At 36.2% G+C, this 21,511-nt stretch overlaps 1 protein-coding gene across 2 annotated transcripts in view; it reads right to left on the minus strand.

Annotated features, from left to right (window-relative positions):
* ATF2 (activating transcription factor 2) overlaps positions 1-21,511 on the minus strand; it is a 74,991-nt gene that overhangs the window by 51,355 nt on the left and 2,125 nt on the right. For both annotated transcript variants that reach the window (XM_084892660.1, XM_084892659.1), the window contains exons 2-4: positions 10,343-10,433; positions 6,699-6,773; positions 2,184-2,253 (exon numbers count right to left, since the gene is read on the minus strand). In XM_084892660.1, the coding sequence (XP_084748786.1) occupies positions 2,184-2,208 (25 nt within the window). In that variant the 5' untranslated portion in view covers positions 2,209-2,253; positions 6,699-6,773; positions 10,343-10,433. The remainder of the gene's footprint in view (positions 1-2,183; positions 2,254-6,698; positions 6,774-10,342; positions 10,434-21,511) is intronic.

Below are 21,511 nucleotides of genomic sequence, written 5' to 3' on the forward strand. Positions count from 1 at the left end.
TAGCAGTCAGCCTGCCCTGGAACTCCTAATTCTGGGCTGTTACATGAAAAACAAACTGTTCAAGCTATTGTTAGATTGACTTTTTGACCTAACCAGTACGCTAAGTAAAACAAATGGCTAAAAATTTGCCACCCCTATCTATACTATTTAAAACAGCATGCCATAGCTTCTAAAGGTAATTTTTTGTGTGCAATGGAATAAACAGAAATGTAATTTTGTTTTTTATGGTGACTATATTGAAGGAAATATGTCTGTATGCTTTCTTTTCTCTATTTAAACCTTCCAAACCTCTACCCCTCCCTTTTTACTCTCTTTTACTATGGAATAATTGCCCATGGTCTAATTAAGGCCAATCCCTTTACTTGAGCACCAGAGCCCATCCTTTCTTTTACCTACTTAAGGGCTCTAATCTTGTAACAATCTCTCTCTCTGCAGGGTCAAATATGCTGTGATATTCCCACTATACAATGCAAAACAAATAAGCTCCATCTTCAGTTCTCCTCCAGCTATATTCTTCTGTTCCCTTTAAGCTAAACTCCAAGAAAGAGCTGTCTTACAATGTTTTCCACTTCTGGTTCTCCCCATTTTCTCTTTAACCTACTGCAATCACATTGTTGTCACTGCCACTTCAATGAAACTACTCACATAATAATCTTCATATTTCTTAATCCAATAGTAAATTCTGAATTCTCACCTTTTCCTGTCAACTATCTGAACTACGTTGTTTCTCCATTTTGAAACACTTCCTTCCACCTGACTTTCAGGACACAATTTTCTTGTTTGCTGCTTCTCAGCCTTCTATTCTACATCCTTCCTTTCCTCCTTTTTCTGGCTTCTAAATACACAGTGCCTTAAAACTTAGTTCTTCCCTTTTTCTCTATCTATATTATTTAAATGGAAGTAAGATAAGCAAATATGGGAATTACAGGTTATTAGACAAAATGTATTATAAACCTTGACAATGTAAAAAAACAAAACAAAATTATCAAACATCAAGAAATGGGAAGAAGGGGTAGAAGGAGCTATGAATGTTAACTCCTTTCACAATGGAGTCTAAAAACAATTCTAACTCCTTAATATTTTCCTTTTTATAATATTAGAAAGGTCTTTTAAGAAACAATCTCTTATGATATACATACTCATACATTCTTATATGAGCAACAGGTTTCCTTTTGTTCTGCTGAATTTAAGCAAATTTAAATGTAATACTTTTTATTTTAAAAATGGCGTATTAGTAAAAGATCAATCACAAGATAACAAACAATTCTTACTATTTTGAGAAAAGAATAAGAGAAGGAATAAGGGGTTTGTTTGAGGCTGAGTTTCTAAGGATAATTCCTAGAACACAGCAAATCTGGCTCTAGCAACAAACATACTGAGTTTACTATAATCCAGGGTAGTATAGAATCATGTCTGTTCAAACCACTTTAGTAAAATGGATGACTTGAGTAATACCACTTCTTTGTCCATTTAACTCAGTACTGAGTCCAAGGAGTAAATGTGATATGCCAGAATAAAACACTTTCATACTTACTTTTTATTTATAATTTATCTATTTAAGTAGTCCGTAATTTCACTACACATTAAATTTATTCTTTAATTCTTTAGTACCTGTAGTTATTTTAAGATTAGAATAATTATAATAGCATAAGTTAATAATTTAATAGCCTGTTACAAAACACTGAAATATTATTTCTGAAACAACACTGAAGTATTTTCTGAAAATGCTTCTACACATGCTCTGTATTAAAGATGTTAGCTTTAAGAACATTAATACATTAATAATACTCTCAGGTAAATATTAGCTAAATTCATAAAAGTTGAGCAAATAAAATAATTTTCATATATGATAAGGTACATCTAATTTCCAATTAGGCAGTTTACAGTGATTTTCAACCAATAATGGTCAAATGAAAATACTTTAAAACCCTAGATTTTGTCCAGGTTTTCATCTTTTCATTATAAGATATAACTTTTTTCAATATTAGGTTGAACTTTTTAAAACTCAACATAATGCTGAGGAAAAAGAAGAACTCCTTCCCCAAATTATTCTGGGTTATTTTCTTTAACCCCAAAACTGTACAAAATATTATAAGGGAATCCTTTTAACGATAACATATACTGTCATCAGTGTTTTAACAAATATAAATATACAAAATGATTTAAAGTAATTTATGTATTACCTGGCCACATCCAGGGGCAGTGCATAGAAAGGGTTTGTCATCACTCATATTCCACAGGTCCTTGTATTGCCTATAGTAAAACATTAAGAGATGGCTAAATCTTTTACAGTATAGATTTTTAATTCAAGAATAATTTAAAAAATAATAATTTTTATTTTCACTAAGTTTGTTACCTTCTCTATTTAAATGTGAAATGATACACTTTTAGTGACATTCTAACCCTATCTTCTAACTTATTATTATTTTAAAAAATATTTTTATTGATTTCAGATTGGAAGGGAGAGAGGGAGAGATAGAAACTTCAATGATGAGAGAAAATCATTGATCAGCTGCCTCCTACACGACCCCCTACTGGAGATCGAGCCCGCAACCCCAGGCATATGCCCTTGAATGAAATCAAACCTGGGACTTTTCAGTCAACAGGCCAAATGAGCCAAACCAGCTAGGGATGACACAGAATTATTGCTTAACAACAAGGAAATCAATAGAATAGCTCTGTAACTAACCTTTCTACCCTATTTCTAAAATTTTGATTAAGCACATGTTCTTTAAAGATGAACACATGGAAATGAAAAATTTCAAGAGCTGTGGTCTGTAAGTAGACAGGCTGAGTTGTTCAGAGCTTCAGGTTCTCCACCTGCATTATTTATTTATTTATTTTAAATAAATCTTTATTGTTCTGATTATTACAGTTGTTCCTCTTTTCCCCCCCATAGCTCCCCTCCACCTGGTTCCCATCCCACCCTCTTCCCTTACCCCCCTCCCCACTGTCCTCATCCATAGATGTACAATTTTTGTCGTCTCTTCCTGCACCCCCACTCCCCTTTCCCCAAAATTTGTCAGTCCACTTTCTTTCTATGCCCCCGATTCTATTATATTCACCAGTTTATTCTGTTCATCAGACTTTTTATTCACTTGATTTTTAGATTCACTTGTTGATAGATATGTATTTGTTGTTCATAATTTTTATCTTTACCTTTTTCTTCTTCTTCCTCTTCTTAAAAAATACCTTTTAGCATTTCATATCATACTGGTTTGGTGTTGATGAACTCCTTTAGCTTTTTCTTATCTGTGAAGCTCTTTGTCTGCCCTTCAATTCTGAATGTCAGCTTGACCGGGTAGAGTACTCTTGGTTGTAGGTTCTTGCTAATCATCACTTTGACTCTTTCCACTCCTGCATAGTTTTTGGCCTGCATAGTTTCTGTTGAAAAATCAGCTGACAATCAGATGGGTGCTCCCTTGTAGGTAATTAACTGTTTTTCCTCTATCTGCTTTTAATATTCTCTCTTTGTCTTTTGCTCTTGGAATTTTAATTATGATGTCTCTTGGTGTGGTCCTCTTTGGATTCCTTTTGTTTGGGGTTCTGTGTGCATCCTGGACTTGTAAGTCTATTTCACCAGGTGGGGAAAGTTTTCAGTCATTATTTCTTCAAATAGGTTTTCTGTATCTTGCTCTCTCTCTTCTTCTGGCACCCCCATAATTCTGATGTTGATAGGTTAGAAGTTGTCCCAGAGGCTTCCTACACTATCTGCAAATTTTTGGATTCTTTTTTCTTTTAGCTTTTCCAGTTGAGTGATTTTTTGCTTCCCTGTATTTCAAATCTTTGACTTGATTCTTGCGTTCCTCTAGTTTGCTGTTGGGTGTCTGCATAGTATTTTTTATTTCAGTCAGTGTATGTATAATTTCTAGTTGGTCCTTTTCCATATCTTTGAGGGTCTCGCTCAATTTATCGGCCTTTCTAGGAAAGTCTTGAAAAACCTTATAACCGTGGTTTTGAACTCTGTCTTCAGTTATTTGTTTTCCTCCATTTCTCTCGTTTGTGATCTGTTTTTTTGTCTCTGCATTTTCACTGCTTCCGAGTTGGTAGGTTAGCTTTGTGTGCTAGGTTTCCTATATGGGCCAGTGGATCGGCCTCCCCAGTTACCTGAGGTGGACACTCTTGGTGCACCTCTTTGTGGACTGTGTGTACAGCCTTGTTGTAGTTAAGTCTTGATTGTTGTTGGTATCAGTGGGAGGAGTTGATCTCCAGGCCAATTGGCTGTGAGGATCAGCTGTGTCTATGCTGGGAGACAGCCTTATTCGAAAAGACAGAAAAATTGCAAAAGCCTCTGTGCTCAGTTGGGATAGGGTGGAGTTTCAGGGTGGAGTCTATAGCCTTGGCTTCCTGTCAGCCCAGCCCTATCGCTGCAAGAAAGGCACCCTCAAGTTTCGCCCGCTGTCAGACAGTCTAATCTCTCCCCCAATGAATCTGGATTCCCAGATTCTCGCCCGAAACTGGGGTGCAGTGCAGTCTGGAGCTTTTGTTTCCTTCTCACTAGGGCAATCCGGCGGCATAGTCAACAGTCCATCCTCTGTGCACATTCACGTGCAAACCTCCGGAGTTCTGCCTTTAGCCACGCCCCTAAGTTTCCGCCGTACAGCCCAGATTCTGCCTGTATGAGCCTGGGTCCTCAGGGTCTTGCCTGGAACTGGAGTTCAGTGCAGTAGAAACTAGGGTTCAGCACAGTCTGGAGCTTTTATCTCCTTCCCGCTAGAGAACACAAGCCAGGCATTCATCCACCTTGTCCTCTCAGGCTCCATCTTCCCTGTACACATGTGCGTGTGCCCGTGGCTCCGAACCTCAGGCTTTTACAGCTCCTCTGATTTTCTTGAGGTTTTCTCTTTCCTTCTAGTTGTAGAATTTCTAGTCAGTCAGCTTTCCTGTGGTTCTGGATGATATCCGTTTTGTCTTTTAGTTGTATTTTTGAAATCGTTGTGCAAGGCTGCAGTTTAGGTATTTACCTATGCCACCATCTTGGTTTCTCCTCTCTTCTAACTTATTATGAGTAGACAAATGTATGTAAACAATGCAGATTTTATACTATAGAAGAAAAAGATAAGGCCCCTGCCAAGATGGCTCCATTTGTACACCAAAAAGAATGGGGATCTGATTCCACATAAGGGCACAGGTTGTGGGTTTGATCCCTGGTCAGGGTTGGGTATGGGAGGCAACAGCTGGATGTTTCTCTCTCTTCTCCCTCTCTCTCTAAAGTCAAACACATCCTTGAATGAGGATAAAAAAAAAAAAAGGAGGTAGGAACCCTGATCTATCAGGCTAAATTATTTCCTATTAAATAGTAAAGTGCAGAAAGCATGAAATACTGTAGCTAGAAATTCACCACTTTAACCCCTAATAAAATAATGGAGCTAGGCAACTATCATTAATGTCTGATAAAGCCATTTTGAAAAAAGCGATGGGAACTTTACAAAGGTTGAATTGGGCTGATAGCACCTAAACTTGCTGATCAGTCTTAAATCAACATCACTAAAAGTGGGACAAAAAATTTACATGTTTCTGGATATGATGTAATAGAAAACACATGAAGTATGCGTGGGGGTAAAGAAGTCAAACTTAATGTAATTAAGCCTCTGTAGATACAGCTATAGGAAATATAAGTGATAAAAAAACACGTTGATCAACACTACCAGGTTGTAATTAGCTTATTTCTATAGGACAAACTACCTGGTCTCATCAATAGATAAGTAAATAACATAGGGAACAAAAGAGAATATGTAATAGAGGAAAATGTTTTAGGTTAAAAGAGGTTTTATAAACATACTAACCAAATGCAATATGGTGACCTTTTTGATCCTGATTTGAACAAAACAACTACAAAAAGACATTTTTAAGTCAAGATTATTTCCTACTTTTAGATTTAGACTTAAAGTTTCTAATTATTCCTTCTATCAACTTATAGGCTTTTGTTTTGCATTCTTTCTAGAAATTACATATAACAAGTGTATTTGGTGCAACTAAAAATTCTGGCCTTTTCAATAACAAGAGCTTGTTATCTCTTCATAGCAATGTTTCCCAAAGCATTTCCAGTAGGATTGACAATAGCTATTATAGAAAAATGTAAACAAATTTGGAAAATGCTAAAGTACTTTTTTTTGGTCCTACTTCTCAGAGACATCCACATGTTCAAGTGAAATGAATAAAGGAGCACCTAGAATATTTTTCCCACATCCATTTGCTATTTGAACCCTTTTTTACAGATTATCTCATGAGATCATTATTATTTGTAATCATTTTAAAATAAAACAAAACCCTAAAATATGTTTATGTTTACTATAGTTAAATGAATTTAGATGCTCTATTTAATAATTTAAAAACAGCCCGAGCTGGTTTGGCTAGGTGAATAGAGCATCGGCCTGAGGAATGAAGGGTCCCAAGTTTAATTCTAGTCAAGGACACATGCCTGGGTTGTGGGGTTGTGCTGGAGGCAGCCAATCAATGATTCTCATCATTGATGTTTCTCTTTCTCTCTCTCTCTCTCTCTCTCTCTTCCTTCCTCTTTGAAATCAATAAAAATATATTTGAAAAAAATTTTAAAAATAGTATATTCAACTAAATAACACACAAGTGTTTTCTTATTAATGGAAAAACACCAAAATATTTATCTAGAAACAACCTATGAAAAACATTATACTCTAAAATATTAAAATGGCTAAAAATATCAAATATTGCATACATACCTGGCAGAATTCACACGTAACTTGAATTTCATAAGTTGAACAACTTATCACGTCCTTTTTTTCATTGCAAGGATACTGAAAAACAAAACAAAAAACTCCAAGTGGCTTCCCACTCTTAATAGTACTTAAACAGTCCTTGAAACACTGTAGAAAAAATAATACTCAAATAATGACACTGTTACTGTCATCTAAAAATCCAGTCACTATTAAGAATCTTTATACTACAGTACTACTTCTTAAATATGAATACCACTCATGTAAATGACTTAAACATTTACATATATATAAAGTTATATATTAATATATCAAACTCTACCACAAAGAGAGTAAAAGAGAAACATTTCATTTGACCTTTATGGCTGTGATTAAAGAGTAGCCCTTAAAAGGGTGAAAAGCCTGACTTTTGAAGACTGATGAGAAAGATGAGAGCTAGTATTTCAAAAGTCTTTTATTTTTTTAAAATGTAGTTCATGGTGGTGAGGTTCTCAGCCTAATTCATCAAAATCTATTTGTCTCATATTGTATTTGATCAATATAAGCAGTTCTCACTTCCATAATTTTACTACTTACTTATTTGATATTAGCTTAAGGACAAGTAACTTACTGAAACTATCCAGGTCAGTGGTCCATTAAAACTCTAATACAATTTCATCTTGGATTCACTGAAATTCCATCTAGTAGGCAAATAACTATAAACACTTATTTTAATAAGCCAATGTTACAGAAAGAAAAACTTCATTTTTCATAATTTTGCTTCTATAATTTTGTTGTCAAGAATGTCTTGCTCAAAAACAATGGGTGATTCTTGTAAGAAAATCTGTAAATAGCCACCGTTCTGAGCCTGGAGTCAAGATTGATGTGGTTTAGGACTATTGTTGGCAAACTGCGGCTCACGAGCCACATGTGGTTCTTTGGCTCCTTGAGGTTGGCTGTGAGAGCACACTGATCACCAGTGTTGATTGTCTGCCCTCTGGTGGTCTGCACATCATAGGAACCAGTCATTCTGGCATTCCAGTATTTCTGTCACTTAGGCTTTTATATATATAGACAAACACTAAGGGAACATGGGGAAATAAGGGGTATACTGGAGCAGTCATCTTCCTCAGCACCCACAGTGCCCTTAGAAATTGCATAGTAAAGGATAATCCTATATATCCTTGCCCCTAACATACCTGGCTCAGGTGAACCAGAGGAGACACCTGGTCAAGTTAAGCCAAGTAGATTACCTCTTCAAGAAATTTATAAAAGAAAAACATAATCAGCCAAACAGGTGGGCACGAGAGATTCAAAATCATACTCAAAACTGGTGGATATTTTCTGTCAAGTTCATACTGATCATAGACCACAATGATGTAGAAAATGATATGAGAAACAGTTCAGTCAGTATGAAGTAATGTAGTTTCTGTTATGCCTAACTATGCTTATGATTGGGTCATGAGAGAGTCTTCTCTATCGTGAGTGTGAAACTCCTTTTACTTTTTTAACCTGAATTTATCTGATTTTCTATCCCCTAACTAAGACAGTACCTAGCAAAAGAGTTTGGGAAGACTACTGAAGGAAACAATGTCTGCACTTAGTCTTCTCAATGAAAGAGGCATCAGCCAGTTAGAGATGATGCTTTGGCAGAGGAAACACCATGTAGAAAGCACAATAAAGCAGAATACACTGAAGGATCTCTAAGGACTTCTGATGGCTGAAATATAGAAACATAGGTTGAAGGGAAGAGCGGTAATGAGAGAGGGAACACAACTTGAAGGGCCTTTAACGCCTTGGCAAGGAGTTCAAATCTATACTTATCTCCCCACCCCACCTCCACTGTGAGGTTATAAACTAGGGCCCTGTGCCAAAATGTTCAGCTAAGAAAGTTTTTCACATTTTTAATTGGTTGGGGGGGGGGGGGGTAGGGAGTGGGAGAGGGAAGAAAAATAAGCTACAGAGCCCTTACCAGGGAGCTCAGTTGGTTAGAGCATCGTCCTAATACACGAAGGCTGTGGGTTCGATCTCTGGTCAGGACATACACAAGAAGCAACCAAATGAATGCATAAAAAAGTGGAACAATAAACTGATGTTTCTCTCTACCCCTTTCCTCTCTCTCTAAATATTAATAAGTAAATTTAAAAAAACAAACAAACACAACACTACAGAGACAATATGTGGTTCCCACAAAGCCTTACATTTTTTCTATGTGGCCCTTTAAAGATAAAGCTTGCTTAACCCTGCTGTAAAAAAGTGAAAAGATTTAAAGCAGGTGAATTAGATAATAAAAGGGGCACACTGGTAAGATCACTAATGTAAGTATAAAGTTTAGTTTAGTACCATGATTAGAGAGGGCAATACTATACAAAAGAAAACCAGTACAATCTACTGCTAACCTCAGCAAAGAGAATAATGGTCTAAAGTTAAGCAGCACCAATCAAAGTGAGAGAAAAGGACCTGCTTATGAAAAAATGCTCTTAAGATAAAACCTCATATCCTTACATTGGTTCTGATATTCTTCCATCCACTCTACCCACAACCTGAAATTCAGATCTCTAATTTATTTAGTCATTTAGTGATTAAATATTTATTGAGTAGGTGCAGAAGGGTAGGAAGTGTGCTAGATTCCAGAGTACAATGATATAGACACAGTACCTGTCCTCATGGAATTTACATTTTATGGAAATAGTTCTAACCAACATGTAAGTGGGGCAGGTAGCTCAAAATTATTTAATGTAGGTATCAGTGTATAAGAAAAAATTACCGAGTGTTGCCATCCTTTTCTCCTTATACCTGTTGAAAATATTTTACTTTTTCAAATACATATGTACATTTAAATTATTTTCTAAGTTTTTTATCAAAATTAGAGCAAATGTACATTTACATACAGTTTTTCTTTTGATCTGAATCTTCAGATTCAGATACAACAAAATATGTCAGTTTTCTTGTGTATCTTGATATATCTGACAAAGACTATCACCAGGCCACATTTGTTGGGCCACATTTATTAAATCAGTATTTTCTTTCCATTTTTAGAAGCTACATCCCCAAATTATAAATGGCTTGAGACCAGAACTCATTGTACTTTGTATCTTTTAACATCAGCACACTGCGGCTGCGACAGAGATATTTAATAAAGGTAAATGTTTGAATATATAACTTCCTATTAAATGTTTCTGATCAGCATGAAATAATCATGGTACTAAACTCAAGCCAAAAGCAAATAGCTTTGACATTTTAGTTAGCGGTACTGTCTTAAAGTGGGTGAAATATTTTTGAAATGTAGAAAATGTGTCAGGGATTAACTCCTGTTACTATCCTTTTGAAATCCTAGGAGAATTGGAACTTTCATATTAGGACCAGTGTACTATATAGAAGACTCCCTAATCAGAAAGGTTTAAGAACCTCTGGGTTAAACAAAATTAAACACTTCAATGTAAGTATACAGTGTGCTACTATGCATAGTAGCTCCAAAAGGACACTTTCAAATTTGCTGAACTTCAGAATTTTTTAATTACTATTTAATTACTAGAATATTTATATCAATATAGTAGAACACCAGCATTCTGAAGACTACCATCTGGAGATATCTATTGAATTCAGTAATATTTGAGAGACAATCACAAAATAAAAAGATACTTTTACATTAAAAGCTTAAAATCTCTTACCTTTCTAGTTGGTGGGCCATGAGCTTTAGTCACTCTGCTGCCAGGAATCTCCCAGTTCTAGGCAGGTAAGCAGTGCTTCTCAGGTTTCCTTCTAAGAGGCAGAAAAGAGTAAACTCATTACTCTGTGAGATCTAAAGAAAATGGCTCATCCAGTTCAACTCCATCCACTATATTTTTAAATGTGAATTTTATTTTATATTTTAAAATGCATGTGAATTTTGCCTTCCATGCTATTACTTTTATATAAAAATTAGGATTCCCTCCAAAGTCTTCAATGCTCCAGGAAGATATTTATCTTGTGGCCTCCATAACTCCAGGTATACTGCCATTTAGGAGAGTATTAAGTTTTAAGGATAGAAGTACCGCAGGGGAATCTTGGTGAAAGGAGAAAAATGAAGCATCCTATCCTATCTAATAAAAGGCTAATATGCCAACCTCCTGCATCCCCTCCCCCTGGGCAGCCAGGCCCGATGATCCCCATCAAGGCAGGCTGACTGGACCCCACCCATGTATGAATTTGTGCACCGGGCCTCTAGTTTTACCATAATAGAAGGGAGAGGTAGTCATAGACAACAGGTGAAATGGCAGTGCTAAATCTGAGCATCAAAATTGTTAGTTCAGATTATAGTGTTTCTTCTGTCAGTGCTACCAACACTGACAGAAGAAACATCTATGGGACTTAGTTTATGTGATTCTTATTTGGAAACAGCTTGACTTTTGTATACCTGAATCAAAATTAGGTTCAGCTGTGAGTGACAGAAAACTCAAAATAACAATGGCCTAAAAGATTCTGAAGTTTATTTCTCTCATATAAACACAGGCAGTTCAGAACTGTGATCATTAGTCTAGGCCAGTTGTCAGCAAACTGTGGCTTGCGAGCCACATGCGGCTCTTTGGCCTATTGAGTGTGGCTCTTCCACAAAATACCACGTGCGGGTGCGCACATACAGTGCAATTGAAACTTTGTGGCCCATGTGCAGAAGTCGGTTTTCGGCTCTCAAAAGAATTTCAATCATTGTACTGTTGGTATGTGGCTCTGTTGACTAATGTGTTTGCCGACCACTGGTCTAGGCTCTTGCTTTTTTGTTGTTTTGCCACCCTTAACATGTAACTGCTGAAGGTAGAGTCATTACATCTTTTGATCAGACAAGAAGAAGGAGAATAAGGAGATAAGCAATAGCTTCCCTTTAGGGAAATTTTTTAGAAATCTCACAGGAAACTTCTATTTACCTTCCATAGGCTAGAATTTAAGTCACATGGCCACAGCTAGCAGGAAATCTGGGAAATGCATTTTTTTAATTTTTATTTCACCATATGCTAAGCTAATAAGGAAAAAGAAAGAGTGAATATTAGTGGGCAATTAGTTGTTTCATTCATTTCATTCTAAAATGTGAGATGGCTGGATGCCTGTAGAGCTGCCTTAGCAGTCTACTGAAGAGAGCTTTCAAAAGCAGCAAGTCCTGCCAGTGATCAAGGAACAAGACCAATGTCCACAAGGACTACTCTAAATATGCAAGGACAATCTGTAGGTGACAGAGGGGGAAATCTGAGGGCCCCAGTAACAAAGCCAGAGTAAAGAAACAATCTATATAGTTGTATTTTAGGAGGATAAACTCATCCAAGCAGTCCACAAAACACAGAATTATACAGGACCATTATGTAAGCAAGGGAGTGCCCAAGGTGAGATTGGGTAAGAACTTGGCAGAAAGCTTAGTTACAAAATGCACTAGGGAAAGGCAATGAACTCAGAAGCAAGATGTTAAAAGGGAAAGTAGACTTTCCTCTCCCATTATTAGGTCATGTATGAACTTCAGAGATTTCCTTATTGTACAGAATGTTGGAAAGAAGGGTTGCACTTTTACTTTGAATAAAGTTGGCTGAAATGGCGTTAATATGGTATGTTTAAAACTTATGCAAATACCAGAAGACTCTTGTTTCTACTCTATCCTGACTACTGTGTATGTACTTTTTATATTTGAATATAACTAACCTGTGGGTAAGGGGTAGGATCTCTGCTGAAGGGGATAAACAGTGCTAATGGCAAGGCAAGTACTGGAAAAAGGTAGATACTGCGCCAGGAAATAGGGCATAAGAGGTAGTATGAGAAAGGAATTTTCTTGGACATGGACTCAGAGGAGTCTAAAATACTCAAAGGCAATCTTGGTTGGAAGAGAGAAGTTGGCTTCTGACCTTGTGAGAGGATGGGAACTAGGCAAAAGGGAGACATTTTCTCCAAGCAGCAGTGTTCAAATAGTGTATATAAGACTTTCCAAAAGAAATCTGAACAAGTTTTAAGAAAATCAATTCCAATATCTTCAACTTCCCTATGTTTGCTTTCCTAAAAATGATCTGCCTACTTTCCTTAAGTCCTCAGTCTTCCACATTGCAAAAGAAACCCATCTCTCTCTAACATAAAATCTTATTACAATATATTGCCCAGGTTGTAAAATCCCCCAGGAAACAAAAGATAATTTAAGATGTCTTAAAGCTTCCATTAATTAAATCTCAGACTTGAGTCTTTTCCTGTCTTACAAATATTTTTGTTAAAACAAAGCATGGCTTCCCCTGACCAGTTTGGCTCAGTGGATAGAGTGTTGGCCTACGGACTGAAGGGTCCCGGTTTTATCCCAATCAAGGGCATGTACCTTGGTTGAGGGCACAACCCAGTAGCGGGTGTGCAGGAGGAAGCTGATAGGTGTTTCTCTCTCAACAATGTTTCTAAATATCTCTCTCTCCCTTCCTCTCTAAAAAATCAATCAAATTTAAGAAAAACAAAAACAAAAACACAAACAAACAAAACCCACAAAGCATGGCTTTTAGAATGCTGTTTTGCCCTATATTTAGGAATGTTCTGAATTCAGATATATTGCATAGTGTAATGACTGTAACAATAAAAAACACTCTCATTTAATGATTTCCATTCGCACAATATTCTCCAAAAATGAATTGTCCTGACAGAGAGCTCCAAGAGAACAAAACAAAGGGGAAATCAGTAAGAAACTTTGAAAAATTTAATTTATACTTGTTGCGGAGAAAATAGGTGATTAATAATTATTTTAAAATATTAAAATACTCTGGATTCAAGTAAAATTGTTAGAGAAGTGCAAATTAAATAAAACTTCAATAGAAAAAGGAAAAGGAACATCAAAAGTTTCCAACTGTTGCCAGGCTGTCAAGGTGCAGTGGTTGAGAGTCGAGGTCATGGTTCATTCAATTCCTAGTAAGGGCACATGCCGGGCCTGCAGGAGGCAGCCAGTCAATGTTCTTTCTCATCATTGATGTTTCTATCTCTCTGCCTCTTTCCTTTCCTCTCTGAAGTCAATAAAAATATTCTTAAAAATATGAATTCAAGTTTTTTTAAGTGAACATATCAAGATTTTATTGTTACATAATAAAACAAAACATGCAACTTTGATCATGTGGCTCTTACTTTCCCAAAATATATACATATCTTAATAGGCAGCATTCTCTTAGATCTGCAGGCAGGCTCAACTCATTCAAGCCTCAACACAATCTTCTTTGTAGTTTCAGCCTTTTTGCGGAAAACTGGCTTAATCTGCCCACCTCAGCCACTCTGCTTCGTCATAATGCCACTTTCCCTGCACGTACGGAGAATTTTTGCCCTTCTTGTACTGTATGACTTTGTAGGGCTGATGCTTGCCACACGTACAGAAAGTATTGACAGGTGTTAGGAACTTCACAATGTTTGCAGGAGTGCTATCAGCATGGAGAGTCAAGTTTGTTTTTAAAATCAATAACAGTATCAATCACCCTGGAAAATGGATACTTACAAAATAGTGGTATCAATATCTAGAAAGGCTAGAAATTATACTTTCCTCAACTTTTCAAATCAACTTCTTTTAATATATATATTTTATTGATTTTTTACAGACAGAGGAAGAGAGAGGGATAGAGATTTAGAAACATCGATGAGAGAGAATCATCGATCAGCTGCCTCTTGCACACCCCCTAATGAGGATATGCCTGCAACCAAGTACATGCCCTTGACCTGAATCAAACCTGGGACCTTTTAGTCCGCAGACCAAAGCTCTATCCACTGAGCCAAACCGGTTTCAGCTAAATCAAATTCTTTTCAGGTGCATATGAGTATAGTAGGTAGAATGGTCCCCCAAAGATGCACACACCTAAATTCCTGGAACCTGTGAATAGGTTATGTTACAAGGCAAAATGGACTTTGGGGATGTAAAAAGATTACAGATCCTAAAGTAAGATTACCTGGGTTATCCAGGGGGCCCAATCTAATTACGTGAACAGAGAACTTCCTCCCTCTGGAATCAGTGATTCAGCACCGCAGCCGCAGTCACAGAGTATAAGTGTGGAAGAGACCTGACCTGCCATTACTGAAGGGGGGCAGCAAAGACCAGCCCTGGCTGGCAGTCAGCAAGATTGGAAGGACCTCAGTCCTACAACTGCATTCAGCCAACAATCTGAATGAAACTGGAAGTGAATTCTTCCCCAGAGACTCCAAAAAAGAAACACAGCTCTGCCAACATATTGATTTTGGCTTTGTAAGACCCAAAGCTAAGGTGCCCAGGAGGATAAGCTTTGTATCCCAAGGCTTCAAGGGCATCAGCATCTTGCAGAATTTTCTCTGTGCTATTATTTCCTTACTAGAGGCCCAGTGCATGAATTCACACCAGTGGGGTCCCTCGCCCTGGCCTGCGGGATCGAACTGAAACCAGCTCTCCAACATCCCCCCAAGTGGTCCCAGATTGTGAGAGGGCACAGGCCAGGCTAAGGGACCCCATAGGTGCACAACTGGGGCTGGGGAGGAATACAGGAGGTTAGCCAGCAGGGGAGGGACCACAGGAGGGCTCCAGGGCATGTCTGGCCCATCTTACTCAGTCCTGATTGGCTGGACTCCAGCAGCAAGCTAACCAGTCAAAGCATCTGCCCCCTGGTAGTCAGTGCCTGTCATAGCTACTGGTCAATGGTTGACTGTTTGCCCCCTGGTGGCCAGTGCACATAATAGCGAGTGGTTGAGCAGCCTTAGCATATCCTTAGCATACTATACTTTGATTGGTTGAACAGAAGACTGCACAACCAGACACTTAGCATATTAGGCTTTTATTATATAGGCTATCTTAGTCAAGCATCACAAAAATGCATGAATTAATCCTAGAGTTCACTTTGGAAACAACAAAATAACAAATTTTAAGAGTTTGAAAACCTGCAGCTATGAGCTGGAAGGACTTCATTCCCTTTTCAATATTTCTATTATTAGGAAAATTTTAAATAGTATGATTTCACTGCAATCCTCTCTAGTAAGAAATAATATACCAGTTTCAGGGTTGCCTGAATAAGTGAAATTTATGTCAAATACACAGTACAGTGTATGATGCTCATAAAGTAACCAGTAAGTTTATTAGAAGTTTCACTGCATTTTATTTTGACTTTAAGTGTACATTTTCCTAATGCTTGATCAACCTTACACTTACTGCCTTCTTTATTTTTAAAGCTAGAAAATGAGACCTACATGTGAAACAAGACTTAACTTTTAGAAGATTTTTACATTAACCTCTAACCCAAACGTTATTTGGTACATGACATTTAGTTCATCAATGTAGTTAAATCAAAGTCCTGAGATGTAAGAAAAATATAAGCCCAGCTTTAACAGGAAAGCAGCAGTTTTTAGTTTTTTCCCCAATCACAGCAGACATGACAGATTTCCTTCACACATACCACAACCCCTAGGAGTATACTAAAGTTTTGATGAAATTCCTCAAAGTTAATGGGACAAATAAAGAGTATCACAGATTTTCTCAATATTGTATTCATGAAAGTACATTATTAATATCTGAAATGATGTCAGCCCCATATCTCAAAATATTCTTTAATAAAAATCATAAGTCTAATTTAAATTTCATTTTTAAAGTGAGTTTTGATTATTCACAGACCTCTAATCACTAGGTAAGGTAAGGCAAACAAGTTTTTGTTTTATAGTTTAAAATTACAACAGCTCATTAGAAATATATAAATACAAAGAACTTACAGACTAATGGTTATGAACATGAACAGTGCTAATCCAAGTTTTTACTAGTAACATTTTAGATTTGGTAATTGTATCTGTTATCTATCTATCTATCTATCTATATATATACATATACATATATATACACACACATATGGCTAAACCAGCGTTTTTCAACCGCTGTTCCGCAGCACCCTGGTGTGCCGTAGGTGCAGACAAGACAAGAATTTTATAATTTTTCACTATTTTGTTTACTTAATATTTCATAATAAAGTAATTATAAAATACTTTCTTTGTGTTTATTTGATTCCTATTCAAGAGAATTACTTTATATATAGTCAATATAGGCACAGAGTTAAATTTTTTAACATTTTCTAATGGTGGTGTGCCTCGTGATTTTTTTCATGAAACAAGTGTGCCTTTGCCCAAAAAAGGTTGAAAAACACTGGGCTAAACAACCATCCAACTGTCTGTTTGGCCGGTAGGTATGATGCTCACTAACCACCAGGGGGCAGATGCTCAATGCAGGAGCTGCTAAGCTGTGGTAACTTGGCAGTGGTGGTTCTCAGGTGACTAACCTCAAAACCAGAGAGAAGGGGCCCGGCGCAATTCCAGGGTGTGTCACCCAAGAACTGCCCTCTCACAATTCAGGACCCCTTGGGGGATGCCAGAGAGCCAGTTTCAGCCCGATCCCCACAGGCCAGGTGGAGGGACCTCACCTGCCAGAGGGAACCTGCTCACTCCACAGATGCTGTGGAGGGATTTCAGGAGGTTGGCTCCAGGGCATGTCCAGCCCATCTCACCCAGTCCTGCCCTGCTGGCCACCTTTTATTAATTTCATTTCAATGTGCACAAATCTGTGCACTGGGGCACTAGTGTAAAATAATATAAAATAATGTCCAATGAATTATTTTTGTTCAAGGTAGATGTATAAAATGTACTTATCTATCATTGTTTTTGTTTTCTTACTAAAAATCTGTCTTTTGTAAAAGTAAAAAGAAAACAAATTCATATCTCACCAAGTATTACAACAATTCACAGTTGTCATTGCTATTAAAAGTACATAAATAATTTCTCAGTATGAAGAAGCCACAAATAAGAGAGGATATGAATTATGTACAATTCCCATTACAACACTGGTAAGCTCACCTCTCTCAACTCCTCTCAAAGTATGTCAAAATTCAAGGAAGTGAGTTATTACCATCAATTAAACACATATATTTCAACAATCATTAAAAACCTTCCTTAAAAATGATAAAAGACATCAGAGACTTTCAACACTGGTTAAGAACTAATGATGTAGTTGTATTAGTTGAAAAGTTGTAAGGAATTCAAATGAACATTAGAAATGTGGTACTTTAATCATCTCTTCCACTATAGTGGGGAAGAAATGGAAGGTCTCTCTGAAATGTGTATAAGTGGGATTGATAGAACAGAAAAAAATAAGAATTGGATTTTATGGAAATCATAAATAATTCCATTATCACAAAATATGCTATATTGCATGTGTTTGATATAGAAAAGCCTGATTTGGGGTGAAGTAGCATATATGAGACAAAAAAGATGATATATCTTCTAGCATGGATTTACAAACATTCTAAAGTGATAAATTCTACCACAAATTATAAATTCCTGGGGAAACCAACTATATTGCCAAAGCTACCAAATAGATGGTTGATGTCTGCCTTCAAGTCACACCACACATATGCCAGGAGGGGCTGTGATAGATTATTATTTTTGCATGAACTTTAACAATAATAATTACCACACCACATACTGAACACTCATTAAGTTTCTGACAGTGTTTCAAACATTGTATATATGTTAATTATTTCAACTATCACAACAAGCTAGAAGTTATATATTGTTATTCTTAAGGATAAGGAATCAGGCACAGGGAAATTATTTGCTCAAGGTGACATAGATAATAAGTAGTAGAACCATGACAACCTGGCTCCTAATAACTTCCCTAAAACATTGATTACATGCTTATTATGTACCAGAAAATGATATGGAGGAAGCAATAACTCAATTTGGCTATATAATATGCATATTCTTTATTTCAAAGGTTAGCTATACAGAAATTCATTATGAATTTTAACAGCTCATAAATCTATAGTTTATAAAGTATTATATTAAAACAAACTAGCATAAGACATGCCACATATAATCTATGTAAAACTGCATAAAATTTAAGAGTTATTATTATTAGACTGTCAAAATTTTAGTAATCTTTAAGAAAAAGTCAGTGAAATGATAGAAAATATGGAATATATCTGTTCCAGCACTGGTAGACAAATAACTAGAGATTGATATGGTCAACTAAATCAAACTGCTAAATAATGAAACTTATTCCCACTAATAATTCCTAATTAATTCTTTGTTAATAAGCACAACTATAAAGTTAGTGAAATTATAACAAAATTGATGCATTCATATTCTGATGGTGTAAATTTATTCAAATGTTTGGGAAAGCAAAAAATTAGCAACTGGAGAAACAATATCCTCTGACCTAGTCATCTCATTTGAGAACAGTAAACAATGGAAGCAATTCAAAATAAGTACCTGCACAGAGATGCTCAATTCACTATTAGAGTAGGCAAAAAGTGAAGATAATTATTTTCTTATTGGGCATTTAAAATTGAGGACATTTTAACTGTCATTTGGTAAATGTCATGTAATCATTACATATTATAAAATTTACCAGTAGATAATATGGGGGAAATGTTAATGATATAAAAAGTAAAACAAAATTCTGTATCATAATTCTGTAAAAACCATAACATACATGCACAAATTAGAAGGCAACAAAAATAATGAAAAAAGCCCTGGCTGGTGTGGGTCAGTTGTTAGAGCACTGGCAGGAGAACCACTGAAGGGTCAAGGGTTTGATTCCTGGTCAAGGACACATACTTTGGTTGCAGGTTCAATCTCCAACTCTGGTGCAGTGAGGGAGGCAACCAATCCATTCGTTTGTCTCACATCTATGCTTATGTCTTTCCCTTTCTCTCTTTCTCGACCTCCTTCTCCCTTCCTCCTTGCCCTCTCTCTTCCACTCTCTCTAAAAATAAAAATAAAATCAATGGGAAAAATATCCTCAGCTGAGGATTAACAAAAAAAAATAAAATGAAAATGATTATTTGTTAATAGGGCAAAACTGGAGTTGATTTCTGGTAACACTATTCTAACAAATGTTCAATAAATAAAACACACTAGTCCAAACAGTATAATTAAAAAAACCACCAAGCTATAAAACTGAAAAAGCAAAGGTTTAGGTTCAGTTAGATGAACTAAAGAACATTTAGGGAACATATTTATAAATTTAATTAATTATATATTAAGGTAACCATATACTACCAAAATAGCCCAAGTGCACTTGGTATTTTGCCAAATGGTTTTTGCTAATTATTATCATTCCCACCCTGTCTTTCCCCATTAATCTTATTGAGAATCTCTGTGGTAATAACCTACTACTAGTATTGAGAGTGTTTTCTATTTCTTAGATACCAAGACAGAAAAATGGTTGAGACCAATATTTTTAAGATACAGAATACAGACATGGGTGACAAGGCCTTGCCACAAAAATATTCTACTTATTTACATTCTTTCTTGTTACAAAAAGTTTTTAATCACTTTATTTCCACTGCAAAATGCCAAGGAAAAAAACAGCACCACTAAATTTACTTAAAAATGTAAATAAAGACAAGTTTTAAGGTTGTTAAAAAGAATAAATGAAAATAGTATATATAATTATATGATATATATTTATAATAATATACGTAAATAATTCCAATTATTGCCGACTTTAAAAATCCACAAACTCCCTTAAATTTCTATGAAACTATATATATTTTTAAAAATATATATTTTGATTTTTTACAGAGAGGAAGGGAGAGGGAGAGAGTTAGAAACATTGATGAGAGAGAGACATGGATCAGCTGCCTCCTACACACCCCCTGTTGGGGATGTGCCCACAACCCAGATACATGCCCTTGACTGGAACCGAACCTGAGACCCTTGAGTCTGAAGGCTGAAGTTCTATTTACTGAGCCAAACCCATGAGGGCTATACTTTTTAATCCTGAGCTTAAGAATCAGAACAAAAATAAAATAAAATGTTTTATGGGGTTTACCCCTAGATAGAAATAGGTAAATACTGTCACTACTACCTCATTATTAAAAACATTAAGAGAACATACAGCTTTTTAGATAATTTCTTAGCCTCAAAGAATAGGGGTGAGCTGAAACCAGTTTGGCTCAGTGGATAGAGCATTGGTCTGTGGACTGAAAGGTCCCAGGTTCGATTCCTGTCAAGGGCATGTACATTGGGCACATCCCCTGTAGGGGGTGTGCAAGAGGCAGCTGGTGGATGTTCCTCTCTCATCGATGTTTCTAGCTCTCTATCCCTCTCCCTTCCTCTCTGTAAAAAAAAAAAAAAAATAATAAAATAAAAAAAAAGAATAGGGGTGAGTATAGGTTAAATACAGAAATACTATGTTAAACTAACTACAACAAGGAAAATTTGGGGATTTTGTACAGTACAGTTTAGTTATAGAGAATAGCATAACAAGTATTGATTTTTATAAGGATTAGTTGCATATCCACTTTTTGTTATCCACTGGTTCTTAAATGAGAGATTCTATTATTTGCCCTCAGTGACACAGTGAGATCCACATACTTGATCTAACAATTTAACATACCAGCAGAGAACATAAAAATCATTGAAATACAACTTTTTCAAAATACAAAAATGTAGGTAGAAAAAAATGTAGATGATTTCTTAAGAGTTAATGCTAGTGTTTTAATTTATTTTATTACTTTAAAATATATTTTTATTGATTTTAGAGAGGGAAGAGAGAAACATCAGTGATGAGAGAGGATCATTGACTGCCTCCTGTAAGCTACCTACTGGAGATCAAGCACGCAACCCAGGCATGTGCCCTTGACTGGAATCAAACCTGGGACCCTTCGGTCTGCAGGCTGACTTTCTATCCACTGAGACAAACCAGCTAGGGCATGCTAGTTTTAAGTAGTAGGCTTTCATGCATATCATACAACTTTTTAATATTCATATAGCTTCTAAATCCTGTAGCATAATACTAATAGAAAGTATCCCTGCAAAATATTAAAGAGCTGACAAAATAACCATTTCTACTATTATCTTAGTTTAAATACATG

This window comes from Pipistrellus hanaki, assembly GCF_964339955.1.
Source record: "Pipistrellus hanaki genome assembly, chromosome: 8".
NCBI lineage: Eukaryota > Metazoa > Chordata > Mammalia > Chiroptera > Vespertilionidae > Pipistrellus > Pipistrellus hanaki.